The sequence below is a fragment of the Epinephelus lanceolatus genome, chromosome 20, assembly GCF_041903045.1.
Source record: "Epinephelus lanceolatus isolate andai-2023 chromosome 20, ASM4190304v1, whole genome shotgun sequence".
Taxonomy (NCBI): Eukaryota; Metazoa; Chordata; class Actinopteri; order Perciformes; family Serranidae; genus Epinephelus; species Epinephelus lanceolatus.
Genome location: NC_135753.1, coordinates 15,827,119 through 15,847,312, shown reverse-complemented (window position 1 = coordinate 15,847,312; position 20,194 = coordinate 15,827,119). Strand labels below are relative to the sequence as shown.

The following is a 20,194-nucleotide window of genomic DNA, read 5'->3' as shown; positions in this document are numbered from 1 at the left end:
TGTGGATGAAGCTACGTAAGCCCCAATGTACATATAGTGACAGCAATGATGGTGATACATACCCTGCCCTCGGGGTTCTTGTCTGGATGGTACTTTTGCGCCAGTCTGAAATAAGCTTTCCTGATTTTACTCTCCTCGTGCCTGAAGACAAAAATACCAATATCTCTTGAGTCCTGCGACGATCTAAATCCATATTATCCAACAACAACAACATCTTTTATTGCTACTAATCAATAAAGATGATTCAGGATGCAAGACAAATAGGAACAAGTGATAAATCAAAGGCCACTCACTGGCCCTGTCCTTTGGGGAGGTTGAGGACTTCATATGCATCATCCACAGACATAGAGGGAGGCTTCTTCTCCACCTCCCTCTTCCAGGCTTCAAGGGTGTCTTTTAGCAGCTTCACCTGTAGGAATAATGGAGGTGGATCACAACATTAAAGAACTCTGTCTTAGCAAACACAAGCAGGACACTGATAAGGGAGAACAAGCTGGGATGTATAGGAGAAAAAAAGGAGACATACGGCATCTCGAATGGGCCAGTTGGGGAAGCGGATGGTGTCACAGAGATGTCTGAGGTAGTAGATGTTGCAGAAAAGCTCGTTGTCCAGCTGAGGGAAGCTGACCACGGGGATGGGGCAGTACTGGTAGAGGGCCCGTGTGTTGCTCTGCAGCCTGGGGCTGAAGTCAGCTATGTGGGCGGCTATCTTCTCAATCATCATCCGCCTAAAGCAGAGAGTTCAAATACAACCTATTAACATTTCTTTGAACCACATGCTGACTTTCACTGCGGCACTCCTAAACATTTCTACAGTGCCATTTAAAGCACACTTATTAGACATGACAGAGACCTACCTCATCTCGCTGCTCCAAATGGCCTCTGGTGTGTCAAACTCTCCGAGGAATATCTCTGAGAAGCGCTCAGCCTCATAGTTCTCCAGATAACACACCATGGCCTCAGGCAGCACCGGACCCAGAACACTGCGCTGTACAATGTCCTGACCCTTAGCCTGGAGAAAGAAAGGCAGAGTTGACATTTTTGTAAAAGGGTGTTGGATTCATATGATACAATTTGTTGTAGTTTATATGGTAAAAAATCAAACACTTTACCTCCTCTGATTTGAAGGCTTGTTTCAGATGTGTGTACTTCAGGAACCTTGAGAAATCACAGGAATGTCTCAGAGGTCAACATCAACAGTGCATGTTACCAGTGCGAATGTGTAATGTTTAATTTCTAATTTTCAGTCACATCCACATTAGGGTCAAGATCAAACTATTGTAAAAAATGTAAGGCTGAGATGTCAATGGAAAATTTACGATTATGTAGAACTAAAAAATATATTTATGTCTTTAGTCGGTGTGGTGTTAAAGGTATACTATGCAGGATTTACCTTAAAAAAACGTATAGACCAGTGGTTCTCAAACTTCTTCTGTAATACCCCCTTTTTCACATCTGTACATTTCTTACGACTTGACAACTTTACTGCCAATTTATCCTCCACTCCAACTGCCAACTGTTGTCTGCTCTGTGCACATCCATCATCACAGTCTCTCTCTCACCGTATGTTCTGCGGCATTTGTTCAGTTTGTTATCACATCTCTCGACCCTGTACTCGCGAAAAACAGATATCTAAATTGAAAGCTATGTTACAAAAATATGCTGTCACATATCCTTGCGTATTTTTTAAAAGGGTATGCAGAAATCCCGGAGCTTTCTTATTGGGTATATGGCGTATACCTGCATATCATGTAGACTACACTATTGGAGCAATGCTATCAAATATTGGTCCATTCTGTAAACCTACAGACTATTTTTCCACCCTGATCAGGGGCCACACAGTTTAAGAAACACTGGCATAGACTTATACAAAAGTAATCCCTCTCAATCCTCACCTATTGCCACTAGAAGCGTGGGGGTGTATTTGTCTACAGAGACTCTGCTCTCTGCCTGTATTTTGGGGGCAGCACACAAGTAAGGTTGGGACTTTATAAAAAGGTAGTAACCAGGTGCCAGATCGTAAGCAGCACGCATCCAAGTGGAGGTAACAAAAGTCCTGGTCACAGTGCCAAAGAACTACAAATATAGCAAAGCGTTTCAAAACACTCTCACTTTTGCTGGCAATGCTATTTACCAACAATAACTGACAATTCCTGCATAGTACACCATTAAAGTGTCAGTCTTCATGAGTTCATGACAATCAAAAACTAAATATTTCTTTGAAAATGTCTCGGGGATAACTTTAGCGTGTTAGGACGTCGGTGCAAAATGCTTATGTGCCATTTGTTGCGTGTTCTCACCTTGCTACAGGAAGCACATTGGAGCCTGTGTACATCATGATGAAGAAGAAGACACCAGTTAAATAGAGGCGCTGCAGATTCGGGTTGTCCTGCATCACCAGGTACAGGACGTTAGCCACCTTTTCCACCAGGATGGGGTCAAAGGTCAACAGCAGCTGGAGCAGGCAAAGAAAACGTGATGGGAAACCATCAGCATGTCATTTAGTATCATTCAGCAATTCACCAAAGTGGATATGACATACTGTATAGGACAAGGAAAAAAAAATACCTGGACGATGTGAGGCAGACATGCATTGTCACTGATCATCCTCTTGATCTTAGGCAAAGGACGGATAATGGCGTTATCTTGGTCCCTGAGTAAAATGGAAATAGACAGGTATGTTACAATCATGGACTAATGGTTTCATGTTTCAACCAAATTTCATCATGCATACTTCAGATTGATATTATTATAAGGCCGTATAAAAAGACATTTCAGAAAAGGGAAGCATTTTCTGCTGTACCCACCTGCTGGGGTAGTATGAGCACATGGTGATGAGCATGTTAAGGATTAGAGTAGCCAAGTCAGACTCATTCATCACTGCCTGTCCGGTGGCCAGGAGGCACCATTTTAGCTGGGGGATGGCCTGCAGGGGGCGCCAACCATCCATCCCCTGAGCCCAGCAGCGTGTCTTCGCTGTCAGGACGCCTGTGCTCCAAAACTCCTGCATCTGGAGAAGGAAAGTAAAAACATAATACAATGATAAGTATGAGGTGGCTGCTGAAAACAAAAGTGAAAGGCAACAACAAACTGTAAGAGACCAACAAAAATCAAAATAACACTGCAATAACCTGATAACTAGATAGGACAGCGTAATACATTTAAAGGGTAACTTTGGTATTTTTCAACCTGGACCCCAATTTCCCATGTTTCGTATCTACATGACTAATAGGAACAACAATTTTTGAAACTGGTCCAGTATTTTGCAAGAGGGCAGCAGCCATTAGCAGCGAAACAGGCTGCAATGTAACCACCTGGGGCATGCATCAGTTTATGCCCACTTAAAAGTGCTTGTTTTTAACCACTGACAGGTGTCAGTGTCTGACAACATTATGGAGAGGATCACTACTATGATAGACATGTTAAAGAGGATGATCTTTCTTGTTTAACCAGAAACAACCACATAATCGCCATCGCCAAACCCACCAGGCTCCACTTAAATAAACAGTAATTTCAGCATGTATAGAGTCAGCATATTTTCACATCTAACTGGGTGAATTAAGGTTTTTTTTTCCTTTTCAACCAGACCAGAGTTGGTGATTGTTGGGACAGTGGGAAGACAAACCAAGATGGTTTTTGTGAGTTTTGTTTTGTTTCGGTTGCCTTTGATAAAGTGTGTTTTATGATGATGAAATTACTGTTTATTTAAAATGAGTCTGGTGAGGTTGGCGATGGCAATTTTGTGGTTGTTTGTGGTTAAACAAAAAAGATCTTACTTACTAACAAAAAAGTCTGTCTCAGTAGGGATACTTTCCATAGTGTTGTCAAAAGCTTATCACAATCGTTCGCGCCTGTCAGTGGCAATCAGAAGCACTTTTAGTGAACACAAATTGACAGTGCACAAATACCCTGGGTAGTTACATTACAGCCTGTGTCGGGTTGTTTCGCTCTTGAATTATTTAAAAAAATTTTGTCTCCATTAGTCACTTAGACACAAAAACATGGGAAAATATGGCCCAGGCTGGAAAATAGCAGTTTCTGCTTTAAATGGCCACTTTTATTCCTTTATACAATAATTTATACATGATAAAAACAGGTCATCAGTTGTCTATGTAAAGCAAAAATTAAGTATCTGTACCAAATAACATGTCTGCTGAACTATTGGCAATATATTATGTCAAAAGAGCTTTTTTTTTAAGTTTCATTCCATTTTGATAAGTTGTTTTTAGCAGGTATTACATCATCTGTTTCCAAATTAATTTTACAGTGAAATCTCAGTGCTTGACATTTAAAAGAGATCCCATACCTCCTCAAAGCTGAAAGGTCCTCTCCTCTCCTTGTCTGCGTTACCAAAGTACCACTCCTTCTCACTCTCCCTCTTCATGTCCGGTGCTGCTTCCAGCACGTTGCTCTGTGGAAATTAAGAACACCCTCTGTTTGACACTCCAGACAGATTAACATTTTCTACACATAGTTCAGCACTGAATCAAATCTAATCTATGGCTCATGGAGACTTGTAACATTGCGTGTCATGTATATTTGATCAAATTAAAAGAGACACTCTTTTCATATACTATAACTCAAAAGCTATAGCCATGTTTGTACCTGAAGGGGCACAGTAGCTCTGCTGGTGTGCAGATGGGCCAAGGTGAGCAGATCCACCAGGATACGCACTCCATTTGAGTCCATCACCTCCTTCACATTTTTCTGTGCAGCAAAATAATGAAGTAATACTCGAGACAGAGACACAGAAATGCGAGTAAAATGAATGGGCAGTTCAAAGTTGCTTTAAACAGCTTACCTTGTTGAGGATGAGTTTGTTGAGAAAGAGGATGAGTCTGTCTCTTTCAAGTTTGTCTGTACACTGTAGACAGAGGAGCATTTTGCATTTCAGGATTAATTAAAAGACACCAAAACACCTCAGATATATTAGTATATATTAGTATATTAGCACTCACTCGGTCCAACATGCCCACTATGTATTTTGTGTCTGTGAAGGAGCCAATCTCCTCGTAGCACTTCCCATAGACTATAGCGAGCGCCTGCAGGCACAGGCACTTCATCGTAACTTTGGGTGTCAGCAGAAAGCGATGGTAGAGTTCATTGAAGAACTCGTATCTAAGAGCAAAGAGAGGGCGAAGCATGAGTCATCACTTTGGATCCAGTGCAGAATGATAATATTAGTGCAGCTGGATGAGTGTTTGCAGTCTTACGATCTCTTGATGGCATTTGATTCTTCATTTTCATCCTCTTCGAGCAGCAGACGCAGGTAATAATCCCCAATCTTGATCTCATCTGAAAGGCACTCGTATTTCACCTGCAAATGGGAACATATACAGACACAGTATGAGTATTAGTTCAAGAGATAATCCTGTATTTATATGTGGGATTCAAGTATCACCATACACTGGTCTGGCCTGAAACTCCAGTGTGTCACAGATATTGATGGTTAAAATCAAATGAGAGCTCAGTGAGTGTAACATACTCCAGCTGAGCACAGACCTCAAACTCCTGGTGGTTCCAAGAGATGACGGTGGCACTGCCGAGCTCACGGTCTACGCTGAAGGCACGCATCTCCCCCTCCAGAGCGTCCCGCAGCTCCTCCCTTGTCTTCAGGTTCCAGATGAGGTTGGACCGTGCATGGTCGAGCTGGAATCTTGAGAAGACAGAAAAGCAGGTCAGGATTGTAAAGTAAAAAATAACCGGTTTAACACATTGCTCCAGTGGTGGGTTTTATTCTTGCAAAATGCACTGTGTTCATAAAAACAAATGTCTCTAAGCCAGAAATTGATCTCTCTGTGGGAGCCATGCTGTACCTGTAGTAGAAAAGCTCCCAGTTGACTTCAATCTTTATCCTCTGGCGTCTCTTCCTCAGGATGACGGGCTTTTGGTTTGGGTTCTGAAATCAAAGGAAAGACTCAAACTTTAAGGAACTGCTTCTTTAAAGCATTCAATATTTCTCCTTCACAGCTTATGGCATAAAGAGAGTTGTGAAGTTAAAATGGCAACAACATGAGAAACATTTTACACAGGGACACCAGACATGAAAATAAATGTCATGAGCATGAAGGAAAGTAAAACAAGAATGTTTTTGAGAATGGAGAAAGTCAGATATTAGGGACATAAAACAAAACGACCAAAAAACATTGTCATCATTGCACCAACATAGAAAATAAGGTTATGAAACACAAAAACCAAAGTGGGATCCCAAAATTGGGTGTGTTCTGTAATTCTTGCTGGGCGAGACAGAGTTATGATAACAACTGTCATGAATATGTTGCTTCAAGAGGATGTCGCTACTGTAGCCTTAGAACCTTCAAGGAATACTTCACCCCCCCAATCACCATTTGTGTATCAATAAATCACCCCATGCAACTGCTTGTGCAGTGCAATCCAAGTCTCATTAACCAGCAGTATGCTCAGTTCTTCCTAAACACGCATTTTCGCTAAAACCTTTCTATGTAAAACAGTTTCGCATAAACAGTCTCAGGCATGGATGAGTAGCACGCCTGGGCGAGTGCATGTGTTTGAACTCTGCCTAATGGAACCAGCAGAAGAACAAAACTCAGTCGGTGAGATGGGGAGATTGGCTTTCTATAACTGGTCTCTCTACTCTCTACTCCCCCACAAATGGGGCTTTTAAGCAACACTCCCAAACTGTCCCATACACCTGATTTGGTGTGAATAAAGCTTTACAGCGACTATATGCATTTATGACATTTAAACTTGTCATCAATCATTTGCATCCTAACAGAGGTATTCTTTAAAGGAAAGATGAACTTTGAATTTAAATTAAACACACACCTATGTAGAAGTGTTTTAAAATGTAAGGGATTTTTGAGCACTTCCAAATATGAGTAGCTCACCTGGGCAAGCACGTGTGTGTTTTAAATAGTTATGTTTTTGCAAAAATACAAGTCCTGAGCATACGACTGGATAAATGAGACTTGGATTATACTGCACAAGTTGTGTGAGAGTTTGTAAACGGATGTTCTGATACAGTTTTGCTGCTGTTTGTTCATCGTGTGAGAAAAACAATGTTTACTTCCCAAATTAAGGTAACACGGGGTGAGTAACTGATAAACAAATGATCAATTTCTAGATGAAGTATTCCTTTAATTTGCATATTACTTATTACTTGCAAGGGAAGCATTTTTCTCTTTGGAGCAATAAAGCAATACAGCAAATTTCCTGCATAATCAAAACTGGTGTGAGGGATGTAAAATGTGGCTCCAGAGGCCTCACAGTCTACTTGGCAGAGATCCCTCTGTTTATAGTAATCATACTCTCAGACCAAATGTGGTCATTATTTACTGATGACAAAACACTACAGATACTCTGAACATGTGTTCCACTGACAGCAGGGCAAGAAGAGGCATCTTTGTTTTTATTGCCTAAAGCATGATGCATGACTGACTTCTTCTTTTCTTGTATCTATTTGAAGACACATGTGACATGCCCTTGTAGATAACAGGTCATCGCCTGGCTGAATTTAAAAAACATACCCAATATGTCACATGAAGATGGAAAGAATGTTTTGGTGAAGAGACAGAAGATGGAAAGAAAACAGCACGGATCCCATTGGTCAGTCCTACTTACCAGGTTATTTCTGTCCTGCTGCATTGTTTGACAGCAGAGAAACCACACAAGACAAGGGGAGGGTGGGGCAGATACAACACAGAGAGATTATTGTTCCTCAGATCAAACAGAGATGAATCGAAACAAAAAGGCTCACAGATCACTGGAGTACATCATACTATGAGATTGACAAACAAAACTAACACTAAATCATTCAGGTGTTATTAGCTGATGATTCACTGAATTACTATGTTTTAAAAGGCTACCAAATTATTCGCTAACATCAAATATACATGTAGCATGGGATGCAAAATGTGATTAAGAACACTCAGTGACAGCAAGCCAATCAAAGTATGTGGCTGATCAGCCATTTTGAGTCATTCAAAGTGAAGAAAAGGAAAAGGAAGCCAGGTGACATTCAGGTGAAGTAAGTAGCATTTTATGCCACTGATATAAAGTACGCCCTTTAAATGACAATTAACTTTTAATTCTTTTATTTTTTTTTTAAGTTATTAGCACCTATTAATATATACAAGAAATCATATATAGAATTATAGCACCTTAGGAGTAGCACAAAGTTACTCAGATTGAGACCTTACAAAATCTGGCCAAAAAAACAAAACCAAATGATGCCTTTTGCCACTAATAACTAAGTTTAGCTAAGATCCCAGAACACCACAGTTACCTCCATAATTTTGGCCAGTGTGCTGCTGGGAGTGCATGCCCTGGGAATTGTGTAGTTTGCTGGTGGATTTATGGAGTGGAGTTGTTGGAGGGTAAAACTACAAAAACAGACTTCTTGGCTTATTGCCAAGGGCTGGCATGCTAACGACTCTCAGGACTGTAGGTCTTCCACTCCCCAAAAATGCAGCTGCAGGCTTACAGTAAGCTACACTGTGTCATCTTTGAAGTGTTTTATTTTTCTTCAGACTCGTGCAAGTAGTTGGGGGTGGAAAGAATAAAAAGGGAGAATTGCTGCACCATAGTCTTACAAAAGTTGGAAAAACCCTGCTGTTTATTCTGGCATCATGTTGGCTAAAATGTTGGCAATATTCTTATGTGAACAAACATAAATATGATCGAGGTCATGTCTATTTATTGTATGATAGTCAACATAATTATTGTGAAGGCCTAAAACTAAGTTTAGGGGATGTTGTAGATTTTTTTTTCTTACTCACAGAGATACCCTTCAAAAGAAAGGTGAACTTTAAAGATTTTTTTTTTTGGGGCTTTTGACTTTATTTGACAGGACAAAGTTAAGCATGAAGGCGGAGAGAGAGGGGATGACATGCAGCGGAGGGGCACGGGCCAGAATTGAACCCACAACCGCTACAAGGACAATGCCTTTGCACATGGGACCCCCTGTTCTAACCACTGAGCTACTGGTCGCCCCAGAAAGGTGACCTTTAAATTTAAATAAAACTGTGGTCATATTCAGAAACACCTGCAATGGAAAAAGTCTGTCTTAGCAACAGAAAAAAATGTCTGTGAAACATACATAAAAATATGCACAAGCAGTTTGAACAGCAGATATGCAAGGGTGCGGAAAAATCAAATGTGATTGTAACTTGGCATGTACTGCTTCCCCAAGGTCAGGCAGCATCGGAGCTGGCACCGCTCTGCATGCAAAACAACAACAGCAGCTGCAAAGTGTGTTATTGAGTATGGACTGGGCAGTACTGTTCAGCATCAGCAGGAGGAGCAGCAGCAGCAGTCAGAGACACCTGAGCAGACAAAGTCAGCAGCAGCAGCAGCAGCAGCAGCAGCAGCAGCAGCAGTAGCAGCTTGTCTGATCGATAACAGAGAAATCAGCCTCTCAGCATCTTTGCAAAGGAAAATATCTCCTCACCTCCTTCTGGGCTATGCCCATTTTATCTCTCCAGTGCATCAACACCAGATCAGCCTTCTCCTTGGCAAACTTCTCCACCTCTTTGGCTGCTTTGCCGGCTATCCGCTGCCACTCGGGGACCTTGTTTCGATTTAGCTGGTCCTGTGGGCAACAAATATAAAACAACAGTTAGAGATGTCAAATACTCTCATTGAGCTGTTTGTTCAATCTGCAGAAAAGTAAAGTTATGTGTTTGTCCAGATACCGTGGCAATTTTCAAGTTGTCACGGACGTGCATTCTGTCCATATCTTTTTCCGGCACAGCATCAGGACTGTCCAGGTAAGCCAGCAGGCCTGTTGGCTGAGAGCACACGAGACACAGTGAAATGGGTTACACTTAAACAACGTGCCACAGCTGCCAGAGAAAAGTATTGGCTTACATCCTGGAGTACTTGTCTGTATCACATTATGCTAATAGCTGCCATGAGTATTGGACAGGCATCAAATATTTTAAAGTCTTGAATGGGCTGATCTGTGGCCTTACCAGTATCCTTTTCAGAAGGTTCATGGCAGTGGGGTTTTCTGCCGTCCAAAGTCCCACCAGGTGACGACTCAGCTGCCTGAGAGAGAAAAATCTCACTCAAGTCACTGTTTTGTTATTTGTTCCTCAGAGAACATGGCTTCATTTTCATTTACTGTAGCAATGGAAGCTTTGTCTACCATTACATGAGATTAATGTTTCTCTGGTTGAGAGCATTAATGAAGAATGAAACTGTAAATAGAGTGAATTAACTAGCTGCTGGAACCAATAAATTGTGTGAGTGTGTGAATTAATTGAGGTTAGACCTGTTGGTAAGCATCCGCTGGTCAGTGCTGATGGTGAACAAAGAAGTGTGCAGATGTCGTGGAAGAGCCCCTTCACTCAGGGCCAGCTCCTGCATCTTGGTGGCTATTTCCTTGTCCCCCTCCTACATGTAAACAAACACAGGTTGGTGATCGGCTCATATATCAATTATTGAGGCGATGATTGATGATTGTGTTTCCTACACCAACATTAAGGAGACTTTAACTAACTTGCTATAAGAGCTAAGATGCTATGAAAAATAATCTGAGTCTGCATCCTGCCGTGCACTTAGAGGTGTTTATGGTGCAGCAGCATGTCCGCCTGCTGAGCTCCATTAATCAGCATGAGTAATGAGTGAATTTGAAATTCTTAATTGCAAACCAGTTTGCCATCTCCTTTACACCCCACATCTCCGTTCTCCGTATGCCTGCTCACCAAACTTTGTTCTCAACTCCATAAGAGCAGTTAATGTTATGGATGTGATTTAGATTGTGATAATAAAGATGAAATTATAACGTTAAACGGAACATGACACTGTGATATCGTCCCACCAAGTACAGACTAGATAGATTTGAATTTAATTTTTTTTAATTAAAATGTTCAACTCCTTTTATAAACATTTATTCTCATATTTTTAGCTGTATTGGTTGCAAAAAAGCTAAAGTTTTGATTTCTTTTTAAAGATCCATCAGACACTGGGCCACGCTCAAAATGATAATTCAAAATCTTTAATTCAAGTAAAATTGACATCAATAATACATTTTTTAAAAATGCTAAACTGAGAATATATTACAAAATAAAAACGAATAAATATACCACAACAACAACAACAACTACAACTGCTGCTATTTACAATGATATTACAATAATACCAATATTTTAACAGTAAAAATGTATTAATTCACCTTTAAACAGTTCACAATAATAAAATTTGTTACTTTAGTTACTTTATTAGCTGTTTTTGTAAATCCAAAACATACTTAAAATAGACAACTGCACATTATATTTGTGTTTCTTTAACACTAAAACTAAGTCATCCATGCTGGCATTTCCCAGGGGATCGAGTAACCATGACTGGACAGTATAAAAAATAGAAATAATCGGCCAACCCTAGTGTGATATCATCATAAAGCATGATACTACAGGAAATGCAATCAAATATTCACACTTTAAACCACCTGACCTACAGAAAGGCTTACCTCAATGATGGCCTTCATCACCAGGCCTGCTCCCTTCACTATCGCCATAGACGGATGCTGGGGATAAAGACAACATAATTCAACACTCCAGCACCTACTGTATTTGTATCAGTCATATTACTATCATAGATAGGGTAGAAAGGTTTATTCATAAAAGACAACTACCTGGAAGAGTTTGAACAAGGTGCGTCCGTTGGAGGCAACCATCTCGAGCAGCATGTCAAACTGCTGCCCCTCTGTGGTCTCACTGTAGGGGGCGCAGAGGGCAAACGTTAAGAAGTCCAGTAAGGAGCTGATGACCAACGCTCCAGTCCCGTGGTCCTGAAGACAAAAGAAAAAGGGAATGAGAGCTGAGATTTTGGATACAAATAAAAAAGACTTTTGTAAAACAACTTCTGAATTTGATCAATACTGCATCCAGCTTGCCGACAATAAAAAGAAATGTACCACGTTAGTGATGAATTTTTCAAGGAGGTTTTCAAGGAACTTCTTGGAGGAGAGCAGAGAGGCCTTGTTCAGCTGCTCCTGCCTCAGGTCGTAGTCATCGTGCATCGGCTGCAAAGAAACATGAAACAAAAGGTCTCAGTCAAACAGCAATACAAAAGTCAAATGTTTTTTTAAGACAGGGTTCAACATATTATTTTTCACTTGGGTGGGTCAGAAATCTACTTGCCTAAACTCAGTTTTTACTTGACCCATACAAATTGTTTTTTTGGCAGTTATCAAATAACAATGACTCAAGTCAACTGTCATATTTAATCTTTATTTAAGTAAATCAGCATTTTTTTAAAACTAGTTACACTGCAGTATCCAGTTTGTGATTAACTGACATAACATGTTTCGTACAAGCACAAGTAGAGCCCCAGAGGAAGAGTTGTTGGCAGCACTGCCATGCAAGCAAGTTGCTATGTGCTCTTGTTACGGCGCTCCAGCAACGACTTTCAGAAAATTGACATGTCTTTGAAAAACATCCCCATTTTATCCACTTGGCTCTCAAACTTGGTGTAAACAATCTGATACATGGTTGGAGCTTTGCGCTGTTGGAAGTAGTTTGCCGTCAGGGCTCTCTGCCAGAAAGGGATGTCTTGGTTAACGTTAGGAAAAAAATCATGGTTTGGGTTAAACAGAATTAATTTCCGCCAGAGGCGCATTAATATGGCTTAATATGGCCATGGCTCTCCTATCCTCCTCTCCCAAAAACTTCCTCTGCTTAACTCTACCCCGTCAGCACTTTTATTCCCTTGACTCATAATTGACACAAAGTTATGCATCTGAATAGACGGAGCCTTCTCCCAAAACTGACTTCATTAGAATATGGGTTACTCAGTACAAACCTGATGTACTCACCTTCTCTGAGACATGTTTGCACAGTAAAATATGAGACAATGACACCAAACTTGAAATTTATACATTATACAGAGCAGACGGAAGTACAAGAGGAGGAGGCGTGGCTATATATGTTTCTTCACACTTTGTGAGTTTACCATTCCTAAAAATCTCAGTACTAGTAGTATTTATAGAACAAAATACATATTATCCACCCTTACATCATTTAGGAACCCAGGTAAAATGATTATTTTAGGTGACTTCAACAGTGATTGGCTTGTTCGTTCTATGTCAAATGATAAAAACCTGCTTAAAAGCATAGCGATCACTCTGCAATCTTTTGTGTATGAAAGACTAAGGCCCCTCATCTTCCTCCAAAATGTATTAGAGTTCCACAGTGTTGTTGTTGACAACTTCATCGAGATTTGATTTCAGTAAGCTGGAACAGATTTCAACTTGTACCTTATGTTGCAGGTGCTCGGAGCTATTTTTATTGTGAAGTAACCTGAGTTATTGATAAACACGCCCCCTGGAGGGAAACTGTAGTTAAAGGTAAGCATCTCAAGCAAACATTTTATAAACTTGGTAGGGGGTATCACCCAGTCCCTCAGAGAGCTGAACAGCAATGAGGACATCATAATAAAGCCGGCAGACAAGGGAGGCACAGTCGTAGTTATGGACGACAATGGATACATCAGTTAAGCTTATCGGCAACTGAACAATCTCAAATATTACCAGGAACTTCAAATTAACCCTCTTTCCAGCTTGAAATGTGATCTCACAGCTGTCCTAAGATGCAGGCTTGATCAAGGAATGTGAGTATGGCTTTCTTAGTTGTGAATATCCAAAAATGGCAGCATTTTACAAACTACCTAAAATCCACAAGGAGCCAAAAGACAACCGCCCCTGGCAGACATATTGTGTCAGCCAATGAGACACTGACTGAGCGAGCATCCTAATTTATTGACTATTTTCTAAAACCATTTGTACTTGAACTTTCATGTTATGTAGAGGATACTACAGATGTTTTTAACAAGGTAAAGTTAGAGATCGTATATAGTGACTCGTGATGTAGAATCCTTGTACACCAATATTGTGCATTCAGAGGGCATACATGCAAGGAAATTCTATTTATCCCACAGGCAAGAAACTATGCCCCCTACTGATTTTCTTTTGGAACTAATGGAGTGAGTCCTCAACAATACTGTCTTTCTGTTTCAAGATAAAATGCATAAACAAGTCCTCCAACTCATTTTTTGTCACACGCTATAGCACTAAATCTCAAGAATATCAAAAACATCACACATTCCAATTGGGCGGTCCTTAAAAGTGACCCCAGTTTGAGAACAAACAAGCTCCCACTAAAAAACTTTCTGGTACACCAGTTATTTCCCAGCAAGCAAAGAGGACACGTGTTTAAAGAAACCCTCAGGTACTTTCAAGTGTCTCCTAACACATGTAAGCACTGTCCAAATGTGACTCAAACAAAGACTTTCACTGACTACAAAAACAGGAAGGACACATGACCAAAGGGATTTCATTAACACAACTTTTGTCGTACATCGTCCAACATGCCAACATAACTTTTTTTTATGTGGGACACACCAAAAGACGCCTTAAAGATAGACTTTCAGAACAAAAATGCACGATAAGGATGAAGAATGAGGACTACCCGATGGCCTGATGATGATTCCTTATTGAGGATAGAAGGTGTAGAATCAGTACAGGTGTTCATTAGAGGTGGATTTTTTGGATTTTTAAACTTGATGCACTGCATCAAGTTTAAAAATCCAAACAAGCATATTATGCTGGTTTAAATGAGGAAATTGATTACACACCCTTCCTTTATTTATTTATTTATTTATTTATTTTAACCTAGATCCTAAACAGATCAGTCACTCCTTAACATCATGTGATAGAGATGGTCAAACATACAGACCTTACTTTTCTATATGTTTCTGTACAGATACAACTTAAACAATTCTTTCTTATGAGATATGTGATGTAATTTTGATGTTTGTTTAGTAATTTCTCATTTTTGTGCAGGATGTTTGTTTTTTTCTGAACACCTGTGGAGGCGTGTCACCTTCAAAATGGCCTCTCAATGTGATCCATTGCTGTCACCCACCTGTATACACTCATCAGTCAGGACTGAGTGAAGTTTATAAAATGTTTGCTTGACTCCTGTCCTTCCTTTTGCACCCTGATGAAGAACTTAGCGTCGAAACCCGCTGCTGTTTTAATGTAAGCAGCCATGTTCTTTGAATAAAGGCTTTTTAACTTAATTCAAGTGCATTTGTTCCTGCTCCATGCACGAGTGCACGAGTTAATATTTTCTTTCCATCTTTAATCAACACTGCTCCTGTGTGGGTTGCTCCCTTGTGTTCGACTCACCTACAGCAATTTTAGCAGCTCTCCCTGTAGAGGCTCTTTTTCTTTTCTATGAATACTACCTGCTGAAGTTCAATGTGCAATTAACAAACTTAAGGATGACTGTGCGCCTGGACCAGATGGCATTGAGATCTAATTTATTAAAATGGTGTAGATGGCGTAACAGACCAGGAGGTTGCCAGTAAACTGTGGGACATTAGTGAAGTCATGGTGGGCATAGCCACATGCGATCTGAAATAAATTCAAGCATCTAAAAAAGTCGAGGGAATGTCTGAAATCCTGAAAAATTCTACAGTTTTTTTTAAAATCCTCCTCATATGTTGCTCTCTTTGTCTCATGTTGTATAACTTTTAACAATTTTTTTTAATCATTGTCAGTCATTCTTTTAGTTTAACAAAGCACTTTGTAACTTTGTTTTGAAAAGCGTTATATAAGTAACATTTATAGTTATTATTTATGTATGCATTTGGTTGATGTCTAGACATTAAGGTGTACTTACACACATAAGGGCACAGAGCATGTCGACAGCAGCATGTGTCACACCGTTGTTGTTTCGTTTTAAAGCTTTTACTGTCTTTACTCCCAACTTTTCCCTGAACCTGGAACACACAACCATACATTCACAGGTTTACCAACAATACTAAAATGACCATGCCTTGAAAAGGTCGCAGACAGTAAACAACAGAAACACAACTGATTATAAAGCATACAAATACTGTCTTATTTAAAAGAGGTCTGGGGTTGGATACACAAAGAATTCATTGCTTCAGAAGTGGCTTGTTGTTTCTTCTGCTCATAAAGTGTCACATCTACTAAACTACTGAGTGCAAGAATATGAAAGAGGTTTTCCTTAAAGCAAAAATAAACTGTATTTATAGTAATCTGCCTCTTGTGGTTGAGGGAAGCACCAAGCTACTCCAGCAATGAATCTGTCAGGAAAACCAATTTGCTTCACAGGAACAAATAATAAACAGTAAATACAGTTCCTCTCATACATCTCAGTGACCCGGAAAGACTACAGGGTTCTCAAATATTGTGATGTATAATGATCTAAAGGATAGAATGGGCAAAGCAGATAGTGGGAGAGAGACGGAGGCACAAAAATAAGAGTATGAGATGCCCAGAGAGGAAGATCAAGACAAATCGAAGCAGACAGCTCGACCGAACACAGTGAAGTGACATAACCTCACTTCTGAAGTGCCTGTCTAAAAGCCTGAGATGAAAGAAGAACAAAGATAAAAGAGGAAAAGGCTGATGGACAGACAGCTGAGAAAGACTTAAGAAAAAGAGCAAGAAGGGTAAGAAACAGAGACAAAAGGGCAGACTGAGATGTATGGATTCATATTTACGTTGCATCTGTGACTCCAGACCCTTGACCAGACCTTGGAATGACAGAGCATGCCTGTTACCAGCAGCTCAACAAAAGTACACTTTAAAGAAATCAAAGCAGGAAGCTACAGTGGGATAACTGCTACGTTCTTACTTAGGCAGCTGGGTGAAAGCCTGGAAGCCAGCCTTGGAGGCCACCAAGCGTCGAATGGCCTGGAAATGGCTCTCCAGCTCGGCATTGAGAGCCGGCAGCTCGGTCTCCTGGGATAAAAGAGCCAGGATGGCGTTGTTGATGAGCTTCTCTTTGTTCTCAGAGAAAAGACCCTAAAGACAAACAGAGAGAGAAACACAGAGAGAGATAAAGACCGGGAGTGTGAATCCAGTTTGAGCCAATAGTTGGACAGAAATCACGCAGGATCTGAACACACTCACATCTTGGGTTACTGCATGCAGCACTCCACTGTAGGATATGTTGGCGTTGAATCTGAACACTGCATCTGCAAAGTTCCCATCTAAGAAAAGGAAGGAGGGATGGAACAATTAAACAAAAGAACAGATCACCTCAAAGAGACTAAAGCCAGTTTTAAACACTAACTTGTGTTCCTAAGATGGCAAAGGCATAACCTGGCCTACTCTCCCTCTGATTAGCTATAACTTAATTGGGCAACAAGTTCATGGTTAGGGCTTGTACCAGCCGAGTGTGTGATTTTGGATAGCATCCAGGCAATCCAGAAGTAAAAGAAGGCGTGACGTGTAACACAACAGCATCAGCAGCTACTGTGACTGCTCCTTCATTTCACACATATGTCATTGTGGTATGTCATTATCACTGCTGCCAGATTAATGGCAGAACAACAATGCCTCTCATTCTGTGTTCATACCTTTTATACAGAACAACTGGGTGGAATAATGCTGCAACATTCCCACCTTACCAGGTTGTATAAAATGGGCTTAAGAGTCTCTGCAGCACTATACGTAAGCACAACATAACCCAGTTTGTACCTCATGTAGTTCCATTTTATTTGACTCACAGAGCTAAGCATCCAATGTTACGAATGTGGAAAAAACAATAGATAACCAGGTCATATAGCTGTGTGACTCAAATGTAATGGTATCACATGAGATCCACAAAGGGGGCTAGGTACAGTGGTGTTTTGTTGTAAATGCTAATGTTAGTCCGTTGACATTCTTGCAATTACCATGCTAACATGCTGATGTTTAGCAGGCATTACCATGCCAAAGTACAACTGAGGATTCATCCCGTGGGGACCATGCATGTCTGTACAAAATGTAATGTCCATAGTTGTTGAAATACTTTATTCTGAACCAACTGAGCAACCTTACAAACCCAGAGCCATGCTGCTAGTGTGGCTAAAAACACTATTAAAGTGCATACCTCTGTCAAAATCATCAAATTAAAATCAAAACCTACATCTATACCAACTTGAATATATGATATAAAAATCTAATTGAACTTCATGAATCTCATGAGATGAAGAGCATGGACTTACTCGGAGGTGCTGCCAGGAATTTAAGATGCAAACTCTCCACCTCCTCATCCACAGGCATGCTCAGCAGGCCCCATCTTTGCCCTCGCTGCGTGGGGGCCATCTTGACGCACACGTCCCTGTTGCCTGATGCACGGACTCCATCGAGCAGGCTGGCTAACAGAGAGTCCCTACAGACGCACACACAAACAGACTCAGCTAAATTCATTATGAATGATCTGTGTTATGGAGGGCAAACAGTGAGCACACAGTAACAGGAGGGAGCTAAGGCTATACAGCAGACACATGCACACAAGCGAATTACTCATCTTGTAAATTAGGTCAACAGTACAAAAAAAGGCAAATAAGAGAAAATAAAAAAAGTCCCAACATTTATTAAACCAACAAAGCTTGCTGTGTCACTACGTACATAATGACAGGTGTATGTGTTACGTGTGTACCTTTCTGTGGAGGAAAACTTTCTGATCTGACCTCTGATGAATTCAACTGTAAACACCTGAGGGTTGTCCACATCACAGATGAGAGCAAATACCTGAAGGGAGACGAGGCAGAGAGAGGAGGAGGGGAGAGTTTACTCATATCACACAGAGTCAAGTGCTTTCATCCAAGCTGTTAACTCGCAGTGATGCAGTTCATACATAATGACACAAAGATAGGCAGTTCCATTAACACTTATCTTTACAGGAGTACGGCTACACAGAACAAAATGGTTTTGAGTGTAAACGTGTCAGCCTGAATTTTTTATAACTTGATGTCACTGTAATTTCTGAGAGCTCACCTCTCCAAAGGGTTTGATGGTGACTATGTTGTATGAAGCCGGGTCTCTCTCCACTAGACATGTCTCTGTTAGGGCCAGTATACGCTTAACAGGCTCCTGAGGGAAGACAAAGGTAAGGCATAATCCTAAGAAACAGATTAAACATATCGTTCTAAAAGAGAGAACTAATACATACAGCTTGAGAGCAGAAGTAGAAACTGAAACAGATGATTGCAAATGTAATGAGTCAGTATTTACTATCTCATTCATCAAAGTATTGCGCTTCATAAAGCATCAATTGATAACCATAAGATACATGCATACTACATTAGAAGTAAAGCATTGCATGACTGATTTGCTTCTGCATCATTATGCAAGACGCGGAATCACAGAGCATTGAAAACCAGAGTATGGTGCAAAGCTCAAAGCTTCTCTATAACTGCATTTAACACATTTAATACTTTTAAGTTAAACAGTTTTACAATATTGATTGTTTTTAAGGATCCACTGTGCTGATAACATTCAATAAAATCTTAAGTTGTCTTGAGCCCTTTTCATGCTTCATGTGGCAAATTCCAATGGGATGAATGAAGTCTGAGTTTGACTTGAATTTACTGATATTATCACGGCACAGCACCACTAGCAGTGATGTACAGTGTTAACCGCCTTTAATATTTAATCCACCTTTAAACAGAACTGATTTTGTCACCACCTCATCATCTTCTGAGATTTCTCTCTTCTGATGGATTTGAGCTTGCTTTTTCTACAAACGAGTCTCCATGCTGTGTAGCAAAATGAGCTTCCTGCACCCAAAGTGCTGTCAAAGTGTTCATTTATAACTGCCAGGGCAGCCTCTGTAATTCCCACCTGGAAAGAGGCAAAAAAAGGCGTGGAGAAAATGAACAACCTATATACAACCCTAAATCACAGAGCTGCAAATTCACACAGGACTAATATTGTCACATGACCTCGACCTCGTGTTTGGCAAACTATGGTATGTAATTTATGGGAGAATTTTTACTTGACAAATTCCGGACATGGCAGATTTGCAGGGGATTAAGATAGGAATATAAGCCATATCCGCACAGGACAAGGAACCTCTCATCATTTTTAATAACTGTGAAGGTTATCTGTGATCTTAATCCCTTGCGAATCTGCCATGTCCATAATTTGTCAAATCAAAATTCCACTGCAAATTACCGACCATATTTTGCCAAATACAGAGGTCATGTGATAACATTCGTCCCATGCCAATGGGACTCAGTGAACTGGGGTCATTTTTAGCTTCTTTGTTATCTCCGCTGCTTCTTTCGGCATCTTTCCCGGTAGAGAATTATGGAGGCTGTGTTGTGTGCAATTATAAATGAAAATTCTGACAGCAGTTTGGGTTCAGGATGCTCTTCTCGCTACACAGCATGGTGACCCATTAGCAGA

General features: G+C 40.4%; 1 protein-coding gene across 5 annotated transcripts in view; it reads right to left on the bottom strand.

The window, feature by feature from the left end:
• The window catches only part of dnajc13 (dnaJ homolog subfamily C member 13), a 45,364-nt gene that overhangs the window by 10,985 nt on the left and 14,185 nt on the right, over nt 1–20,194 (bottom strand). For 2 of the 5 annotated variants that reach the window (XM_078162465.1, XM_078162463.1), the window contains exons 8-37: nt 18,782–18,877; nt 18,444–18,535; nt 18,007–18,173; nt 16,928–17,007; nt 16,650–16,819; nt 16,516–16,548; nt 15,666–15,765; nt 11,897–12,004; nt 11,615–11,770; nt 11,450–11,506; nt 10,253–10,374; nt 9,951–10,026; nt 9,672–9,767; nt 9,428–9,568; nt 7,600–7,617; nt 5,817–5,899; nt 5,503–5,656; nt 5,214–5,317; nt 4,959–5,118; nt 4,802–4,864; nt 4,606–4,707; nt 4,307–4,411; nt 2,808–3,010; nt 2,569–2,653; nt 2,301–2,455; nt 1,113–1,158; nt 858–1,012; nt 527–728; nt 294–409; nt 63–141 (exon numbers count right to left, since the gene is read on the bottom strand). In XM_078162465.1, coding sequence (XP_078018591.1) covers nt 63–141; nt 294–409; nt 527–728; nt 858–1,012; nt 1,113–1,158; nt 2,301–2,455; nt 2,569–2,653; nt 2,808–3,010; nt 4,307–4,411; nt 4,606–4,707; nt 4,802–4,864; nt 4,959–5,118; nt 5,214–5,317; nt 5,503–5,656; nt 5,817–5,899; nt 7,600–7,617; nt 9,428–9,568; nt 9,672–9,767; nt 9,951–10,026; nt 10,253–10,374; nt 11,450–11,506; nt 11,615–11,770; nt 11,897–12,004; nt 15,666–15,765; nt 16,516–16,548; nt 16,650–16,819; nt 16,928–17,007; nt 18,007–18,173; nt 18,444–18,535; nt 18,782–18,877 — 3,324 coding nt within the window. The remainder of the gene's footprint in view (nt 1–62; nt 142–293; nt 410–526; nt 729–857; nt 1,013–1,112; nt 1,159–2,300; nt 2,456–2,568; nt 2,654–2,807; nt 3,011–4,306; nt 4,412–4,605; nt 4,708–4,801; nt 4,865–4,958; nt 5,119–5,213; nt 5,318–5,502; nt 5,657–5,816; nt 5,900–7,599; nt 7,618–9,427; nt 9,569–9,671; nt 9,768–9,950; nt 10,027–10,252; nt 10,375–11,449; nt 11,507–11,614; nt 11,771–11,896; nt 12,005–15,665; nt 15,766–16,515; nt 16,549–16,649; nt 16,820–16,927; nt 17,008–18,006; nt 18,174–18,443; nt 18,536–18,781; nt 18,878–20,194) is intronic. The other 3 variants (XM_078162464.1, XM_033638677.2, XM_033638678.2) reach the window with 3 other exon arrangements.